This window comes from Oncorhynchus mykiss, chromosome 20 (genome assembly GCF_057628025.1).
Source record: "Oncorhynchus mykiss isolate SJ-2025 chromosome 20, ASM5762802v1, whole genome shotgun sequence".
NCBI classification, from domain to species: domain Eukaryota; kingdom Metazoa; phylum Chordata; class Actinopteri; order Salmoniformes; family Salmonidae; genus Oncorhynchus; species Oncorhynchus mykiss.
Window position 1 is genome coordinate 38479034 of NC_143041.1, and position 19601 is coordinate 38498634.

Genomic DNA, 19601 nt, shown 5'->3' on the forward strand with positions numbered 1-19601 from the left:
ACCAAGCTTTGCTGATCTCCTTTTCATTCTTACAGGTGGTCACCAACAACCAAATATAACAGCCTTGATGTGTCGTGTCTAACTTGGTCTCTTGTTTTGCAAGATAGTGAATATTCTGTTCACAGATGCATGCCAGCTTTTAGATTATCCACTTCTTCTTGCTGTTGAATCACACTGACACAGCCTTGCACTGTTGCGTATGAACTGTTAACATTCAAATGCCTGTCTGAGGGGTGAGTACATGTTTCACCTTGCTTTAGAATACAGTGTGAATTTAATTAGTCTGGCAATTTCTCAACAATAATGTAAATTATAAATAAACAATACGATTTTTGTCATAACATTTTGGATTTTGAAATTTGATGGAGAATATGTCTACTCATAATGCTTAACTAATGTTTCCACAGGAGTTTCAGACCATTGAAGGTGTTCTCGAAGTGGGAAGTATAGAGGTCTACTCTGTGTTTAGCTCTGTCCAGAGCGGCATGATCGACCATACCACTGGGCTCAGTCTCCTGGAGGCTCAGCTCATCACCTCTGGCCTCGTTCTGCCTCAGTTCAGGATGTATCTGGAGCTGGACGAAGCTTACCATCACAACCTCATTGACGAGGCCACCTGGAAGCAGCTCAGAGAGCTCAACGAAGCCAATCGGAGCATCCTGAGCCCTCCGTTCTCTTCAGAACCTCTCCCTGTGATGGCAGCTCTTAGAGAGGGGACCGTCTCTGAGCGCCTCGCCATAAAGGTTATAGAGATCCAGCTGGCTACAGGTGGGTTGAGGGTGTCCTACACAGGTGATGTACTGACCCTGGAGAGGGCCTTTCAGTTTGGCCTGATCCCTGCACCTCTGTATGTCAAGCTCCTGGAGAGACAGAACACATGTAAGGACCTGATCAACCCCGGCACGGCAGAGAAGGTTTCGCTCACCCAGCTGGTGCAGAGGAGCGTGGTTGATGAGGAGACTGGACTGCGACTGCTGCCGGTGAAGAAGAGCCACAATGGGAGCATAGAGTTGACATCCGGAAGGGAGATGAGTGTACTTAGGGCGGTTCATGAGGGGTTGATTGACAGAGAGACCACGTTGAGGCTGCTGGGTGCTCAGCTGTTTGCAGGCGGTATCTCCGACCCCAAAACAGGCCGTAAGCTCACCGTAGAGCAAGCCCTGTCAGAGGGCTTGATCGATCAAGACACTGCCAGTGGGATACTGAGCCAGCAGGCCCAAAATGGAGGCATAGTGAACCCTCAGAATGGCAAAAGGCTAACGGTGGATGAGGCTGTTCAGTGTGATTTGATGAGCTTTAGCAGTGCACTCTTGGTGCTGGAGAAACAGAAGGGGCTCATGGGACTTTTATGGCCTCACTCTGGTGAAATCTTGACAGTTTCCACCTCTCTGCGGCATGAAATCATCACCAGTCAGCTTGCATTCAAACTGCTCGGCAATAGACAGAAAATAGCATCCCTTTACATACCAGAATACTCAGAGGTAGTGGATATTAACTCTGCTACTCAAAATGGTTTCATTGATGTACACACAGCAGAGGTATTGAAAACCATTGAAATACCAGATGTTTTTCCTGATGTTGATGACCTTAATGACAGATTTTCGAACTGGCTGATGTTGAGAGAGCTTCAGATTGGAGGATCCCATCGCAGTACAGATGATAATGAGATTGATGATGAGAACATAAATACCCCATCTTCCATCGAGGCAAAACAGTTATTTATCTCATACCTCACAATGAATAGTTACATGGATCCAAAATCAGGACAAAGGCTTTTAATATTCGATGGACAGTTGACTAAAATGGCAGAACTTTTAGTTGACATTTCAGTAGAGACAACTGAAAACCAGGTATACAACACTGGACCTGGCAATGCCACTTTTGAGGACATTTCATTGAAAGAAGACATTTCTGAAGATTCAGAGATGTCCTTTGATAGCAATACTGAGGATTTTGGATATTTGCACATTAACGAGGAAACAGATGGAACAATGAAAGACCATCGTGCTTCAAATTTCTTCAAGGAGGAGGAGTCAGATTATAAGCAATCTGACAATCAAGCATTTTCTAATAATGTGGTAAAGGTGGTAGCACATGATGGAACAGAGGAATTTCCTTCAGCTATTGACTGTGTAAACAATACCACACTGCCTGATTCTGACATTAGCATCTATCAAAAGAACACAAGCAGTATAAGTCAAGCACCCATTGGAATAGATGTAGAATCCTCAGATAATCAATCAAAAGAGACTTTCACTGGAAGTTCAGCCACACAAACTCCTTCCACAGACACGAGCTTGCCCTCAGGTGCACTGGATTGCAAAATGATGATAGCACACGAGTTCACAGAGAAGTTTCATAGCTCTGTTAAGAATACCAGACAGCATGATTCTGTTTTGTCTGATGGCCCATCACCCTTTGAAATTGGTTTAGAAACCTCAGATAAAGCTTTATATAATCAATCAATAGGAGAATCAGCCACACACGCCATGTCGGAAAGCTCAACCCGTACTAAATCACGCTCAGTGAGTGGCAAAGACATTAGCTTGCTAGCACAACGCGTCACAGACGAAGCATCTGTAGCTGTTCATTCTGAAAAGAATGCCAGACAACCTGATTCTAAAGACAACGTTTTGTCTAATAGCGCCTATCAGAAGACCAGACACAGTACAAACCCATCATCATTTGAAATTGGTGTAGAAACTTCAGAAATACCTTCAGATTATCAACCGCAAGAGACCGTCAATGGAGTTTCAGCTTCAGGAACTGTTTTGGAAAGCTCAGCTCCTCCTAGATTGTGCTTTGTGAATGACACAGACATGCGCCTGACATCAGGTGCCAAGGATTCTAAAAAGGTGGTGGCAAAAGGCCTCACAGAGGAAGCATCTGTAGAGGTTAGCTCTTGTAAAAATACCCGTACGAGCCCAGCGCTAACTGAAATTGATTTAGTCACCTCGGAAACTTATTCAGATAATCAACCAAAAGATACAGCCAATGGAGTTTCAGCCACACAAACCATTTTGGAAAGCTCAACTCCTAGATTCTGCACAGTTGATTCTGAAAAGACTATCCAGCAGTCTGATTCTGAAGCAATTGTTTCGAAGAAGAAGAAGATAAACAACACAAGTATAGTACCCTTTGAAATTGATGTAGAAACCTCACATATAACTTCAGATAATCAACCACAAGAGGCTTTCACTTTCAATGAAGGGTCAGCCACACAAATCATTTTGGAAAGGTCAACCCACCCACTATTGTGCTCAGTGAATGACGCAGACAGGAGTTTCCCCTCAGCTGCACCAGATTCCAAAAGGATTCCAGCACAAAAGGAATATTCTAGCTCTGAAAACAATGCACAACATTCCACAATGGAGGTAGCACACGGTTTCAGAGACAAATCACCCATATCTATTGACTCTGAAAAAAATACCAGGCAGCCTCCCTTTGAAATGGGGTTTGTGTCTGACAGAATCTATCAAACCAACACAATGAGCACAAGCCCAACACCATTTAAAATGGATTCAGAAACAGATATTGCTTCAGATAATCAACCTAAAGGGACTTTCAATGGAAGTTCAGCCACACAAACAGTACTGAAAAGCTCTACTTTGTGCTCAGGAAAAGACACAGGCCTGCCCTTGACCTCAGTTGCACAAGGTTCCCCACAACGTCCCACATATCCAGTGACACCTGGCTGTGAGGCTGAGAATTTACGGCAGCATCAAACAGACAAAAAGCTGTCGGTTTTGGTTCTTGATGACTCTGATGAGGAAGAATGGATAGAGAATAGGGATGGACATGCACAGGAAGATTTGTACGCAGAAGGAAGCAAAGAACAGAACTGCGATTCACAGAAGGCCTTACTACCTTCATTCACCATTAGTCATGGGCCTGTATGTAGACAGATCATATCACCTATCCTGTCAGATCAGGTAACAGAGGGACGTGTCATCCATGAACTTGAAACAACATCTTCATTAAGGGAAGATAGTGCCTCACATTCCCCCACTAGTCCACTGTCAGACATTGTCCCCGGGTCTAGAAATTCCATCCAAAATGACATTTTGTCAAACAGATCAAACTCTCTCAGTTTGAGCGATAGTGGAGATAGTGGAGATAGTGGAGCACCTCAGCGCCAGACTGAGGAATTGAGACAGACAGAGGAAGACGGTAGCAGTTCTCTGAGGAGAGACACTGATATGTCCTGTGAGGCGGTGGGCTTCACTCCGGGTGATGGGCAGCTGGGAGCAGGATACCGTGAGATAGTGGGGGACCAGACTGTTTGTCCTGTTCAGAGTGACTCTGGCGTGTCCTGCTCATCACATAGTGATCTGTTGTCTGATGAAAGGAAAATGGAGAACACTGTTCAGGCGCCAGCCAGCCAGCTAGTGAAGGAGTCAGACCGGAGAATAGATAGCTCATCACCAAGAGATTTGTCTGGCGATGTAACAAGCACAGTGTCCGGAGATGTGGGTATCAGTGGGGATAAAACTGTAATAAATGGTGATGGAGTTTCATTGTTTAACACTGTTGGTGGCGAAATCGAGCCCATATCCTCTCAAAGCGGGCATAGTCATAGTAACCCCACCGTTCAGAAAAAGACTCCATTGCAGTTGACAAACTTATCTGATTTAGCTATTGTATCCAGTGTACATAGCATAAAATCAGGCAATGACAATAAAGACAGCTACGATATAGGTGATCAAGCGCAGTTAGAAACTGCTCCCATTAAAGAGATATCTAGCACAATCACCCCTGATCCGACACTGACTGATAAACGCCTGCCAAATTCAAACGCTAATGTTGAAGCTAAAGCTAATGACAGGGTTGAATCAAGCAGGAGTGGTGACAGCAAACCAGGGAGACAAGAAGGCTCATCTGATGATGGTCTCTCACAGATTACTGATCAAGCGACATCACAGACAGGACAGACAAGTAGCAACGATACAAGTTTGTTGTCAGCATCAACAATGACCCCAGGGAATCCATCAAAGGCAAAAGAGCCAGGTATGAGATCAGATGTTAAACAAGATGAATGTGGTTCTGTTGAGAATCATCCCCAGCCGATGGCCACTAATGCTCAACCAGACTCTCACTCCAATACACCCTCAACGTCAGAAATGACCTCAGGGCATCCGGTAAAGCCTGGCCTCGGATCAGAACTTACATGTAGGCAGAATCAATGTGGTGCTGATGGGAATCATCCCCATCTGATGACTGTTGATGTTCCACCAGACTCCATGACACATGATAGTGTCCCACCACCTGCGTTGGCGATCTATACTGCTCTAAGGAATGGTTTAGATGAGCTGGTGAGAATGAGAGTGGAGGGGGCAGATGTCGATGACTTGCAAAAGGCTGAGACCCAAGCAGTGGAGGACATCATCAACCTGATACAGGACAATCCACAGTCCCATGGAAGAGGTTTTGATGAGGAGACAGATGCAGCGCCTGGGCTTATGATAAGTAGTAGCCCAGATCTCCTCAGGGATCTGTTGAAGCAGGAGCCTCTCCGTTCAGGTAAAACTAGTCCGGCGGAAGAGGAAAGGGAACCCCTCCATGAAGAAACCCCTCCATCTGATGTGACCCAGATTCAGTCTCGGCTTCTACAGGTTCTTCAAAGTGTATCCTCAAGCCAAGACCCTGCCATGCTCAGAGATGTGATAGGAACCTTGAGCAGTATTCTGGGCGGTGCTCCTCACAAGGACAGGCCACACAACCTGGAGATCCTCCAGGAGGAGGGCTCATCAGATGAGGCTGAAGGTGCCGTGGCAGATCCCATGGAAGCTCCTGACCTATGTCAATCTACAGAGGTTGAAACCATTTCAGACACAGGCAATGCTGAAGCAGTTCAATCTAAAGTCAGGGTAAGTTAATGTTCGAAACACATATAAATGCCTAGAAAATAACTATTCTTAATTTATATGACATATTATGTATTGATTATGTATTATTCATGAATATTATGTATTTCCAGCAACAGTACTCCACCCAGGATTATCTGGAGTGTGTGGGCAGACTTCAGGATCATGCAGATGTTCTAGAGGAGATCATGAATGTCCTGTCATCCCAGCAGGGCTCTCTGAGTAACAATATGGAGGAGCTACACAGTCATCTGGATGAATCTCAGGTTTGTTATCACATACACAATGTAATAAAAGTTTAGCAAAAATACTATACATAAAGTTCAAGTCGTAAGTTTACATACACTTAGGTTGGAGTCACTAAAACATGTTTTTCAACCACTCCACACATTTCTTGTCAACAAACTATAGTTTTGGCAAGTCGGTTAGGACATCTACTTTGTGCAATTTTTCCAACAATTGTTTACAGACAGATTATTTCACTTATAATTCACTGTATCACAATTCCAGTGGGTCAGAAGTTTACATACATTAAGTTGACTGTGCCTTTAAACAGCTTGGAAAATTCCAGAAAATGATGTCATGGCTTTAGAAGCTTCTGATAGTCTAATTGACATCATTTGAGTAAATTGGAGGTGTACCTGTAGACGTATTTCAAGGCCTACCTTCAAACTCAGTGCCTCTTTGCTTGACATCATGGGAAAATGAAAAGAAATCAGCCAAGACCCCAGAAAAATAATTGTGGACCTCCACAAGTCTGGTTCATTCTTGGGAGCAATTTCCAAACACCTGAAGGTACCATGTTCATCTGTAACAAACAATAGTACGCAAGTATAAACACCATGAGACAGCACAGCCATCATACCGCTCAGGAAGGAGATGCATTCTGTCTCCTAGAGATGAACGTACTTTGGTGTGAAAAGTGCAGATCAATCCCAGAACAACAGCAAAGGACCTTGTGAAGATTCTGGAGGAATCAGGTACAAAAGTATCTATATCCACAGTAAAACGAGTCAAATATCGACATAACCTGAAAGGCCGGTCAGCACAAAAGAAGCCACTGCTCCAAAACCACCATAAAAAAACAGACTACGGTTGGTAACTGCACATGGAGACAAAGATCATACTTTCTGGAGAAATGTCCTCTGGTCTGATGAAACAAAAATAGGTATGTTTGGCCATAATGATCATTGTTATGTTTGGAGGAAAAAGGGGAGGCTTGCAAGCCGAAGAACACCATCCCAACCGTGAAGCACGGGGGTGGCACGGGGGTGGCCATCACAAAGCCCTGACCTCAATCCTATAGAAAATGTGTGGGCAGAACTGAAAAAGTGTGTTTGAGCAAGGAGGCCTACAAACCTGACTCAGTTACACCAGCTCTGTCAGGAGGAATGGGCCAAAATTCACCCAACTTATTGTGGGAAGCTTGTGGAAGGCTACCTGAAACGTTCGACCCAAGTTAAACAATTTAAAGGCAATGCTACCAAATACTAATTGAATGTGTGTGAACTTTTCACCCACTGGGAATGTGATGAAAGAAATAAAAGCTGAAATAAATCATTCTCTCTACTATTATTCTGACATTTGACATTTTTTAAATAAAGTGGTGATCCTAACTGATCTAAGACAGGACATTTTTACTAGGATTAAATGTCAGGAATTTTGAAAACCTGTGTTTGAATGTTGAATGCTAAGGTGTATGTAAACTTCTGACTTCAGCTGTATGCTTGAATACACAATCAGACCTCTCCCTCAGTGAAAGAATATGCAACCTACGGGTACTTTCTAGCCACTTCAATTTCTCTCTTTATTTCTGTTTCTAAGTTTCTCCTCCTTGCATTGAGCATCTGTCTCAATATTCACCCACTTCTTACATGTCACTTTCCTATTTTCTGACTAAATTCACTCTGTTTCTAGTCGTTGGAAGCACATCTCTCTACACTGGCTGGCTTTCTGACCAGAGATCTGGACATAACCAAGCAGCTGTTAAAGTCTGCCAGTGAGCTTGTTCCCACGCATATCCACCAAGATCTGGCTTCAGCCTTTCGAGAGTTGCAGCCAGTTTTTGCAGACGTTTGCCAGATGTCTGCAGAAAATAATTATGTTCTAAGGCAGGCTATTGATACAGGAAAGGTCAGTGTTTGTTTCTCATTGTTTGGATATACACATGTAGGATCTTAGTTTGAGCCAGTTTGCCACAGCAGGAAAATAATCATGCAGCAACAGGAAATGTGAATTATTTTGTAGATTATAGTTAATGGATATTTTTGAGGTGGTTGATACATTTTTCGACCAGAAGCCTTTGTAAACCTCAAATATACTACAAGTTTTAAATGTCCTGCATTGCAGGAAAGTTCTCCTGCAACAGGGTGATCAAATTAAGATCCTACATCTGTAGGAAGTTGTGTTACTGAACTGCAGTAAATACGACGTAAATACAGTGAGTCTTCATTGTGTTTTTCAGGCCCAGTTGAAGTCAACATACCAGGATCTCCTCAGTACCCTTGATAGACTATCAGGCTGTATTCATGACAACTCTGAGATGGCCTGCAACCTCGACATCCTGAACACATCTGACGTGGACACAGTGAAAGACATGATCCAAAAGAATAAGGTATATTTTAATACCTTATTCTCCATGTTCCTTATTCACCTAGAGTTGTCAAACACAGTATTTGAAGGTTATATGGATGAAAATAAATAAAAGTTTGTTGTTTTTCCTTTGAACGGCACAATATATTGTAATACACATTGCATGTATGCATTACATTTAAACATCCAATGAGTTGTGTTGATTGATTCCTTCCACATCCATGACCTCCTCTGTCTGTGTTTCTAGGGCATGGAGACTAATCTGTCAGGGACCCACAGACATCTGGAGGACACTGCGTTTGACATCCAGTACTTTATCTCAGAGCACGCTCAGTTCTTGAGTCCGACCCAGAGCAGGCACCTCCTCAAATCTCTCAGCGCCACCCAGAGGGCGTTTAAGGAACAGATGGAGAGGGTGGCCAAACAGAGACGCACCCTGGAACGTCATCTGGAGATCAGAGAGGACGAGAGTCAGCAGAAGGTTTGGACCCAAAAGACTATTTTACAATTAGGGCCATTGCACCTTGGAAAGAGTCGCTTTCAGTTTGTTGAGAAAACTATGAAGTGAGGTGAGCATGAGAGTGAAGTGTGGTTGTTTATGTTTTTTATGATTATATAAACTAATTATTGTATTTCTATATATTTTTGAATATCTATATATCTGAATATCTATAACATAATATTGTATGGCACTAGAATTCATTAAGTAAGATTTAGAATGATGTGCTTTGAATGTGTTTTAATTAGAAATTACTCTATTGCATTTGTCTTTTAACAACACAAAGATCACTGCTTGACCACTGCCAAACGCTAACCTTTCTCCTGGTCGTGTTCATGTTTCACAGGCTTCAAGACACCTTTGAACTCTAAACACCAGATGATAAACTCAAAATGCATCTTCAGTGGGGGGCGTTTTGCCCCACCAACCTCAGTCAGCACTAACACACTTGTGAATGTCCTATTGCTGTCTACTGGACCCGTCCTCCTTCTTTACCAAGTCAGAAATCTGGCTTGTTGTGTGGCTAGCATGTTTACAGCATACTCAGACCATTGTCCTAGTGGGTTGACTTTCTATAAATGTCCGGTATGATTAGTACGTAACATGTAGTGTAAACTGAGACCTGTTGGGTGGAGTGTAACATAGTAACATTGATCTCTGATATGTGCAGTACATGGAGGAGAAACAGAAGGTGTTCTCAGACAAGCTGCAGGAGCTGTGTGACAACCTGACCAATACAGAGAACCGTCTGATAGGCCATCAGCAGCAGACCAAGGGTGCAGCGAGTGTGGAAGACCTGCAGCATGTGCAGCAAGAGCATCAGGTTCAGTAAAACATGCTGGTTAACTAGTCAATCAATTGCATCTGAGCTTCAGAGTGTACAGCTAGTCTTTTTTCTTTTTTTATCGTATACTTAAGTGATAATGCCAGAGAAGCCGGTGTTTGGAGGATATATTGGCACGGTGTTGTTAGGACCGAGACGAAGTCGAGGGGCTGATCGTTCTATGGAAAATAATGAACAATGTGGAAGGCGTGTTCCACGACGCGCTAGCTGAGTGGAACGGACCTTCCACGGAGGTGCATTATTTTCTAAAGAACGCATAGAGCCCCGAGTTGATAATCCATTTTTTACCATGGCCACTGGGAATGGGAATATATATATATATACAGTACCAGTCAAAGGTTTGGATACACCTACTCATTACAGTTTTTCTTTATTTGTACTATTTTCTACATTGTAGAATAATAGTGAAGACATCAAAACTATGAAATAACACATATGGAATCATGTAATAACCAAAAAAGTGTTAAACAAAACAAAATATATTTTATATTTGAGATTCTTCAAAATAGCCACCCTTTGCATTGATGACAGCTTTGCACACTCTTGGCATTCTCTCAACCAGCTACATGAGATAGTCACTTGGAATGCATTTCAATTAACAAGTGTGCCTTGTTAAAAGTTCATTTGTGGAATTTCTTTCCTTCTTAATTATTTTGAGCCAATCAGTTGTGTTGTGACAAGGTAGGGTTGGTATACAGAAGGTATACCAACCCTTTGGTAAAAGACCAAGTCTAAATTATGGCAAGAACAGCTCAAATAATCAGAGAAATTTCAAGAACTTTGAAAGTTTCTTTAAGTTCAGTCGCAAAAACCAGCAAGCGCTATTATGAAACTGGCTCTCACGCTTGCTGGTTCTCCTCTGCTGTAGAGGATTAGTTCATTAGAGTTACCAACCTCAGAAATTGCAGCCCAAATAAATGCTTCACAGAGTTCAAGTAACAGACACATCTCATCGTCAACTGTTCATAGGAGACTGCGTGAATCAGGCCTTCATGGTCGAATTGCTGCAAAGAAACTACTACTAAAGGACACCAATAAAAAGGAGAGACTTGCTTGGGCCAAGAAAGACCGCTGTAAATCTGTCCTTTGGTCTGATGAGTCCAAATGTGAGATTTTTGGTTCCAACCACCGTGTCTTTGTGAGACGTGGTGTAGGTGAACGGATGATCTCCACATGTGTGGTTCCCACCGTGAAGCATGGAGGAGGAGATGTGATGGTGTGGGGGTGCTTTGCTGGTGACTGTGATTTTTTTAGAATTCAAGGCGCACTAAACCAGCATGGCTACCACAGCATTCTGCAGCGATATGCCATCCCATCTGGTTTGCGCTTAGTGGGACTTTCATTTGTTTATTTTTTCAATTTAAAGTTTTATTAAGTTTTCTTGTTTTTCAAATCAACCAACACAACACATTCCACATTCACAGATGTGACAGGCTTAAAAAAAATAAAAAATAATTGTTATTTTTATTCACACATATACATATAAATATACACACACACATACGTACATGTACATACACATACACATACACACAAAGAACAATTAAAAATGAAACATTGCAGTAGCACTATCAAGGTTGTTATTAGCTATTTCTAGCCTTCGCTGAGACGACGAGCAAATAATTTGTTTTTTGATTTTACAGCACCTTACACAATGTATCTCCCCATTCACTCTGTCCAATTTGAAATATAGTTGACTAGTGGAGACCAGAGTCTATCAAACTTGGGCTGTCTCTTGTGGAGGTCATAAGTGAGCTTTTCAAGAGGGAGAAAGTCAACAATCTGGTCAATCCACATTTTAAATGTAGGAGAGGTATTAGAGGCCCACAATAGAAGAATACATTTCTTAGCAAAGATAGTCATAAAAAACATTTTCTCTATCAGGATCAAGAACAAAGTCCTGCTGGGCATTAAGAAGATAGATACACGGGGTCATATCAAACTGTACATCTAGTATTTTCTGTGCAGCAGTATGTATAGAATCTGGCAATCTCTCTACAGCTCCAAAATACATGCATATAGGTTCCACTTTCAGAGGTACATATTTTACAGTTGGGAGACATGTCTGTTTTCATTCTATGGAGTCTCAAAGGAGTGTAATAAAATGTGTACAAAAATTTGTAATTAGATTCTTTCATTTTTTACATTGGTAGAGGAGCAGTATACCCTGTCGCAAACCTCCGCCCAGAACTCATCACTGATAGTCAGACCAAGGTCCTTTCCCCAGATTATTTTCAAAGGAGTAAAGGAGGAGCCTCCTTTCTCAGAAAGGAGTCTATAGATGTAAGATATTTTGCCTTTAATGGATTGTGCTGTGTCAAGAAGGGTTTCAACTTCATTCAACTGAGTTCTAAACCTCCTCTTGGAAGTAAATGAGGAAATTACATGTCTAATTTGAAGATATATATCTTGGCACATTGAATTCACTGCAGAGCTCTTGAAAGGATTTCAGTGTAGTGGTTTTCTGATGAAATAGGTCTGAAAAGTTGGCATCCCTCAGGGCTTTTGGCAAGTCTGGGCTGCCTACTATAAGCGAGTGAGAACATATTTGGGAGGAAATGCCCAGGTATTTCTTACAGTCCCTCCACGCTAGTAGGGTGCTGTAAATCACAAAGGTTTGCCCACTTCACTAAAGTTATTAATGAATATAATTGAGCTTAGGGGCAATGAACCACAGGATGATCATGTGTTTTTTAAAAGGACAATGACCCAACACACCTCCAGGCTGTAAGGGCTATATGGCTACAGCAGTAAGTGTAAAGGCTATTTGACCAAGAAGGAGAGTGATGAAGTGCTGCATCAGATGACCTGGCCTCCACAATCACCTGACCTCAACCCTATTGAGATGGTTTGGGATGAGTTGGACCGCAGAGTAAAGGAAAAGCTGGCAAAAAGTGTTCAGCATATGTAGGAACTCCTTCAAGACTGGAAAAGTATTTCAGGTGAAACTTTTACAGATGCACAATCGAGAGCATCCTGTCGGTCGATATCACTGCCTGGTACGGCAACTGCACCCCCCTCAACCGCAAGGCTCTCCAGAGGGTAGTGCGGTCTGCACAATGCACCACCAGGGGCAAACTACCTTCCCTTCAGGACACCTACAGCACCCAATGTCACAGGAAGGCCAGAAAGATCATCAAGGACAACAACCACCCAAGTCTGTTCACCCCACTATCATCCAGAAGGCAAGGTCAGTACAGGTGCATCAAAGCAGGGACCGAGAGACTCGAAAACAGCTTCTACCTCAAGGCCATCAGACTGTTAAACAGCCGTCACTAACATAGAGAGGCTGCTGCCAACATACAGACTCAAATCTCTGGCACTTAAATAAATCAGCCATATATTTATATGTACATATTCTTATTCATTCCTTTACATTTGTGTGTATAAGGTAGTCCTTGTGAATTTGTTAGACGACTTGGTAGATATCACTGCATTGTTGGAACTAGAAGCACAAGCCGTTCGCTACACTCGTATTAACATCTGATACCATGTGTATGTGACCTATAACATTTGATTTGAACTGTCATCAAGGCAAAGGTGGGCTACTTTGAAGAATCTATCATCTAAAATACATTTGGATTTGTTGAACACTTTTTTTTGGTTACTACATGATTCCATGTGTTATTTCATAGTTTTCAATGTAGAAAATAGTACAAATAAAGAAAAATCATTGAATGAGTAGGTGTGTCCAACTGTTTGACTGGTACTGTACATTTTACGGACACAGTATATTTTACAATAGCTATCTTTTGTTTGTTTTTAGTCCCAACATTCAGCTCCACTCAACCCCTCACATCTACCGGTGAATAACATCCAGTTTTGATATCTATTTGCCATATATTTTTCTACTGTGCTGTGATGTTTCACAAAATGTTTCACAAGACTATCAGCCCTAGCTTGCCGTTATGAAAATCGAATTCAACAATGCCAATCGTTTCAAAAGCAGCTCAAACATAGAACATGTACGAATGAACTATAGCCATTGAATTCTACAGTGCAAATATAGCGTGTGTTATAGGGAAATAATGCACGTTCTAGAATGCCCTTCAAGCCAATCAGAAACAAGTACTCAACAATACCATGGTATAAACAGTTATACACATTGTTTTACAAATGTATTGCTATTATACTGAATCTTGTTTGATGGGTTCACTAATTTATAAATGAATATTTATTTTATTATGTTTTCTGCATCTGTGTTTGTTAAATGTTAAATGTCCAGGCCTTGCAGAAAGACATCTTGACCAATGGCAGTGCCTTGAATGAAGTCATCAGTAGCTCCAAGAAGTTCCTGGATGAGAACCGGTCTAAGCTGAACCCAGATCAGATCATTGCCATCGAGAGCAAGCTGGAAGACGCCAAGAGCAAGGTCAAACTTATCAACCAACGGGCCGAGGAGTCAAGGAAAGACCTGGAGAAGTCTGTGACCACTGCTATCAAACAGGAGACTGAGAAGGTTGTAAAACATATTGTATTTTGCATACTTCAACATTATCCATATGTCTGGATCTGAATCGTGACAATTCAACTTTCTATTGTAGGTAGTTTACAGTAAAAGATGAATCCGCTTGAAGACATGATGATTGCCTACTTAAAATATCTATGTCAAAATGTATAGATCTCATCGATTTAAACATGTAATTTAAACATCTTTTAACTCTCTATATTCTACCTGTTTAGGAGGCAGCGGTTGAGCAGCTTGAGGAGAGCAAGAACAAGATTGAGGGTCTGCTGGACTGGATCAACAACATGGGTAATGAGAAAGTGATGGGGGGCGAACAGACAGACCATATAGGCATACAGAACGGGAACATACCGTTGCAGTCGGAGACCTCGGCCAAGAACATTCTGGGTGAGGATGATGACCCCAATGGAAACAATGGAAACGCTTTCCAGACTACAGACAACGACACTGAGGGACAGGCCACAGGGAAGACCCCAGAATTGGACCTGGAAAAGCAGTATGACAGAGTCAAGGTAAATTAACCTATTCTCTCTGGTGGTGCTTGATTCATAGTGGCTTGTTGTCACTTAAATTCATTGGATACACATGACTCAGGTCCCTTTTTCTAATAGCTGCATTGACCTTCTCTTTCATCTTTTCAAGTCACATTGTCACACAAAATACTTTTGTACTGAAATGCGATTTTTATTTTATATTTGATATTCATCTTTTGTCTTGTGTGTTAAATTTCAGTGTGGATGTTTATCATGTGATCATTTTCTGTATTATGTTCTGTAACTTTGACAATAAAGCTTTTTGAATTTGAATGGACTCTCTCTCACCTTTCCAGGCTCGTCACCAGGAGATCTTATCCCAGCAACAGGAGCTGATCATGGCCACCCAGTCAGCCCAGGCTCTGCTGGACCACCAGGCCCATGCCTTGTCGCCCACGGATAAGGACAAGCTCCAGAGGGACATCCAGGAGCTGAAAGGACGGTACGACTCTTCCCTTACCCAGGCAGAACAACAGATGAAGCAGATGGTCCAGGTTCAGGAGGAGCTGAAGAAGTTCCAGGGAGACTGTGAGGAGTTTGAGGGCTGGCTGCAGCAGGCCGAGGGGGAGGTGGAGGAGCTGGGAGCCCCTGCTGGAGCTCTCAACGACCTCACAGAGAAGCTCCGGAGACAGAAGAGCTTCTCTGAGGACATCATCTCCCACAAGGGAGACCTGCGGTTCATCACCATCTCAGGACAGAAGGTGTTGGACGTGGCGAAGGCCTGCGGACGCATGGACGCTGGTGGGAAAGATGCCCAGCTGGAGGTGGATACCACTGCAACCTGTGCTGCTGTGAAGGAGAAGCTGGACTCAGCTGCTGGTCGCTTCAAAGCCCTACACTCTCAGGTAAACTTTATACCAGTACTAGTAAGACTGTTTTAGCCCTCTAAAGCCTAGTTAATGATCACATGCACGTTGTTCACTGAACCACATTGGTAGCACCAGGAGGGGTGAGATCAAACACTGAATGAGACACGTCTCAGGCCGATTTAATGGATTTTTTTAAAGGAATGTAATTACCTATTCACACCACACGGGGGAAGCATTTCTCTTTGAACAAAATGAAAACAAAGGAGCTATTGTTCTGTTTCACAACACTGGTTCACTCTCATATTGAGAAGTAAAGGTTGATTTTGTGTAACCCTGCATCTTAAAAATAATTCAGGTTATATGCTTTCATTATACACTAAATTGTTGTCCTGCTTTTTTAGATGCTGATAAGAGAGTAGGCGGTCAATGCTCCATGCATTCAAAGTTAGTAACTACCATAGCAATCAACATATCAACTCATTTATTTCAGTGCAATGATCTTGGCAACAATCTCAGAGACGTGGTGGACAAGTACAAGAAGTATGAGGACTCGGCTGCTGGTCTCCTGAAGTGGCTCAACAACTCAGAGGAGGACGCCAGAAGGCAGCAGTCTGAGGCCATCGCTGCCGACCCTCAAACACTACAGAAACAGCTGGAGGACACCAAGGCATGACGAAACTCTAAAAATACTCACCAAATCAGTATGACCTTTATCAACACACATGACATACCGCAGTCTAACAGACTCAGAGGTGGAGGGCAAGTGGAGGAATAGCTGTTTACACAACAGCTTTTAAACAGAGTTTACTCACTGATGGCTCTGAGAACTGAATGGGTTTAGAGGTCATTACACTGCTTCAGACTCCCCTCTCCATATACAGTGTTTCCACTCACTTTAAAACAACACTGCTATTTATAGGCCCACATTCAAACCTCCCAGCAGTCTGAAGACACGAATAGCTTAGCCATGGGTACATTTGCTTGCGTATGCCTTTGAGGAGGGGTGGAGGGTGAGGGGGTTCACGATTGGAGTTGGACTGGACAGAGGCGTAGAGAATGCCTATTATCCTGAAATAGATGATGTACCAAACCTGCAGATTGAGTCCAGCTCAGCTAGCTTGCAAATGAAAGTATGTCATGTAGTGATGAGAGAGGGAGTCTTGTTTCATTACATCTCTCTAGGGAGTTGCATTGCAGTGACTCAGAGATATAGAGAGATTGGAGACACCTGAAACTCAAGAATGTAGAAGTGTCTCTTGTGGTTTTGGTAACAAAATCATGTCAGAACAATGCTATGTTTCCCTCGGAGTGTGAAGCAGTGCAGCAAACTGTATGTACAGTTGCAGTAGTATAGTTCCAGTATTTGAGTGCTTGAATGACACAATTCATTTTTAGATGCTTATACATAATAGTTGTCCCTAGCTTTAAATCTGTATAATTACAGTATTTTTTGTAATGATATAGTATAGCTGGAGTTAAATTATATATCTATATGGAGCAGTATGGCTTGTCTGTAACACATGTCGACTGTCATGTTGACTGTCATGTTGACTGTCATCGATCCTCTGTGTCTGTGTTTGTCATGGTCAGGGTCTGCAGGGTCAGACTGCTGGTCGTCAGACTGCTGTGGAGACACTCCGCAAAACAGCTGACTCTCTGGTCACCGCCCAGGGGGACTTGTTGACCAATCAGGACCATATCCATGAAACAGTAGGTAAGTGATCAGACTAAGTATGGATTCTCATCCAATGATATTTCGAGAAATGTTTATAATGAAATACTTGACAACATAGTGAATATTTACAATGAAATACTTGATAATATAGTGCCACAGCCAATGTGTGGTTACTATCATTGACACCGTGAAATAGCAATTCAGAAATGTTGGAGTGAAATAGTAGTATTGGAATGTTAAGTCTGTTTACCTTATTCCTAATCATATTGCTATTGGCCGACTCTCAAGTATTTTTTGTATGTACTGTATATTTATGATACAGTAATCTCTTCCATGTGAATGACCTTAGCTGGAAGGTCTTACAGAGAGAACAGTGAAACTCCTGACTTATAATTCAAGAATTGTTATTCCAAAGTGGTATGAACTTTTACCAGTGCCAAGCATTGACCCAAAACCATTGCCTTTTGACTCTGCTCTTAGATGATATTGTGGAGAGGTATGACAACCTGTCTAAGTCAGTGAGTGATCGTAATGAGAAGCTTCAGATCACCCTGACCCGCTCCCTGAGTGTCCAGGATGGCCTGGATGAGATGATGAGCTGGATGGAGGGAGTAGAGGAGAGTGTGAAGGAGAAAGGACAAGTCCCTCTGGACTCAGCAGTCATTGGAGATGTGCTCAGCAAAGAGGCAGTATGTACTGTAAACATTAACTTTGCAGAACTGTTTTCTGCCAGTCAAATAGACAGAACATCATTATCACCATAGCTTCACCTTAATGTAACTGGGCAATTTTGCTCAACAGTTGATTCTGGATTTGTATCTACCACAGGCGGCTGGTTGCACCTTAATTGGGGAGGAATGGCTCATAGTAACGGTTGGAATGAATGGAATGGTATCGACACATCAAACACATGGTTTCCTTGTGTTGGATACCATTCCAATCACTTCATTCAAGTCATTATGTGCTATCCTTCCCTCAACAGCCTCCTGTGGTCTCTACATTGTCTTCTACAGATGATGAAACCTTAACTATAAAACACTTTTAAAGCATTAGAATGGCTCTACAATCTAATTCATCCATTGTGTTTCTCTTCCAGGCTCTGGAGCAGGACATTTCCAGTCGCCAGAGCAGCATCTCTGCCATGAAGGCCAAGGTTAAGAAGTTTGTGGAGACAGCTGACCCCGCTGCAGCGGCTCTGCTGCAGTCCAAAATGGACGCCCTGTCTCAGCGCTTCTCTGACGCCTGTGACAGGCACAAACACAAGCAGGGCCAGCTGGAGCAGCTGAAGGACAAGGTGGAGGAGTTTGAGAAGACAACGGAGAAGGTGCAGCAGTTTGTGCTCAAGCGCTCTCAGGCCCTCTCTGAAACAGGTGGACCAGGGAAAAACGTCAACGAGCTCTCGCAGCTCATGCAGGTAGCTAGTCATCAAAAATGTTTCATCCTTTGAACATGTTTTCAGCAGAACATATTTTCTAAAAGGATATATGTTCATTTAAAGCGGCAATCAGCAGTTGAAATAAATATCAAAGTGGACTCCAAGACCCAGTTTCGGTAAAAAAACTGAGGGATGGGGCTGGAGAAATGCAACCACTCTATTTGATTTGATTGAACCTTTATTTTACTAGGCAAGTTAAATAAAGGCTAAGTAAAAGTAGTGATGCCTCTAGCACTCAGATGCACCTCTGTGCCACTCGGGAGCCCATAGACATGGCTATGGATGCAAAAAATACCCATCCATGATATCGCAATGATAGTTTTAACCATGTTTGGAGGCTATATAGTTTTTGTTTACATTTACTTTGTTTACAGTATAACAAGCTAATATTTTGAGTTCTGATGTGGTACGACAGTTGAATTAAGCTCATGAGGCATTTCTAAGTTATATTCTTCAAGAATCACTTGGTACATATCATTAAGTCCAAAAATGGATGTAACAACTGCAGATTGCCCCTTTTAATTGCACATGTTCAACCACGCACTGCTCAGTAATGATCTTCTAACTATTTTAATGTTTCTGTAGGATACTAACACTGAGTTGGCCGAACATGCCAAGGATGTGGAAATGCTGCAGATGCTGTCAAAGGAACTGGCCAATATGGGTCCAGAGGGAAGCAAGGCCCAGATTCAGAGCAAGATGGACAAACTCTCCGACACCTTCAATGCCTTCAAAAACACTGTGAAAGAGAAGTAAGTGAAGATGACGGTTGCAGAGCTAACTGCTGGTCCTCATGTGTAGGTTACTGTGGGGATACTTCTCATTAGACAAAGGACACACATGGTTGTTTTCTCTTGCCTGTTGATAGTCTTGTTTTGGCAT

At 42.5% G+C, this 19601-nt stretch overlaps 1 protein-coding gene across 12 annotated transcripts in view; it reads left to right on the forward strand.

The window, feature by feature from the left end:
* The window catches only part of dst (dystonin), a 197924-nt gene that overhangs the window by 124773 nt on the left and 53550 nt on the right, over nt 1-19601 (forward strand). For 10 of the 12 annotated variants that reach the window (XM_090213021.1, XM_090213020.1, XM_090213022.1 and 7 more), the window contains 14 exons: nt 408-5867; nt 5978-6130; nt 7782-7997; nt 8329-8478; nt 8704-8937; nt 9626-9778; nt 14025-14258; nt 14483-14779; nt 15097-15645; nt 16100-16276; nt 17200-17323; nt 17765-17973; nt 18381-18698; nt 19305-19471. In XM_090213021.1, the coding sequence (XP_090069147.1) occupies nt 408-5867; nt 5978-6130; nt 7782-7997; nt 8329-8478; nt 8704-8937; nt 9626-9778; nt 14025-14258; nt 14483-14779; nt 15097-15645; nt 16100-16276; nt 17200-17323; nt 17765-17973; nt 18381-18698; nt 19305-19471 (8441 nt within the window). The remainder of the gene's footprint in view (nt 1-407; nt 5868-5977; nt 6131-7781; nt 7998-8328; nt 8479-8703; nt 8938-9625; nt 9779-14024; nt 14259-14482; nt 14780-15096; nt 15646-16099; nt 16277-17199; nt 17324-17764; nt 17974-18380; nt 18699-19304; nt 19472-19601) is intronic. The other 2 variants (XM_090213031.1, XM_090213032.1) reach the window with 1 other exon arrangement.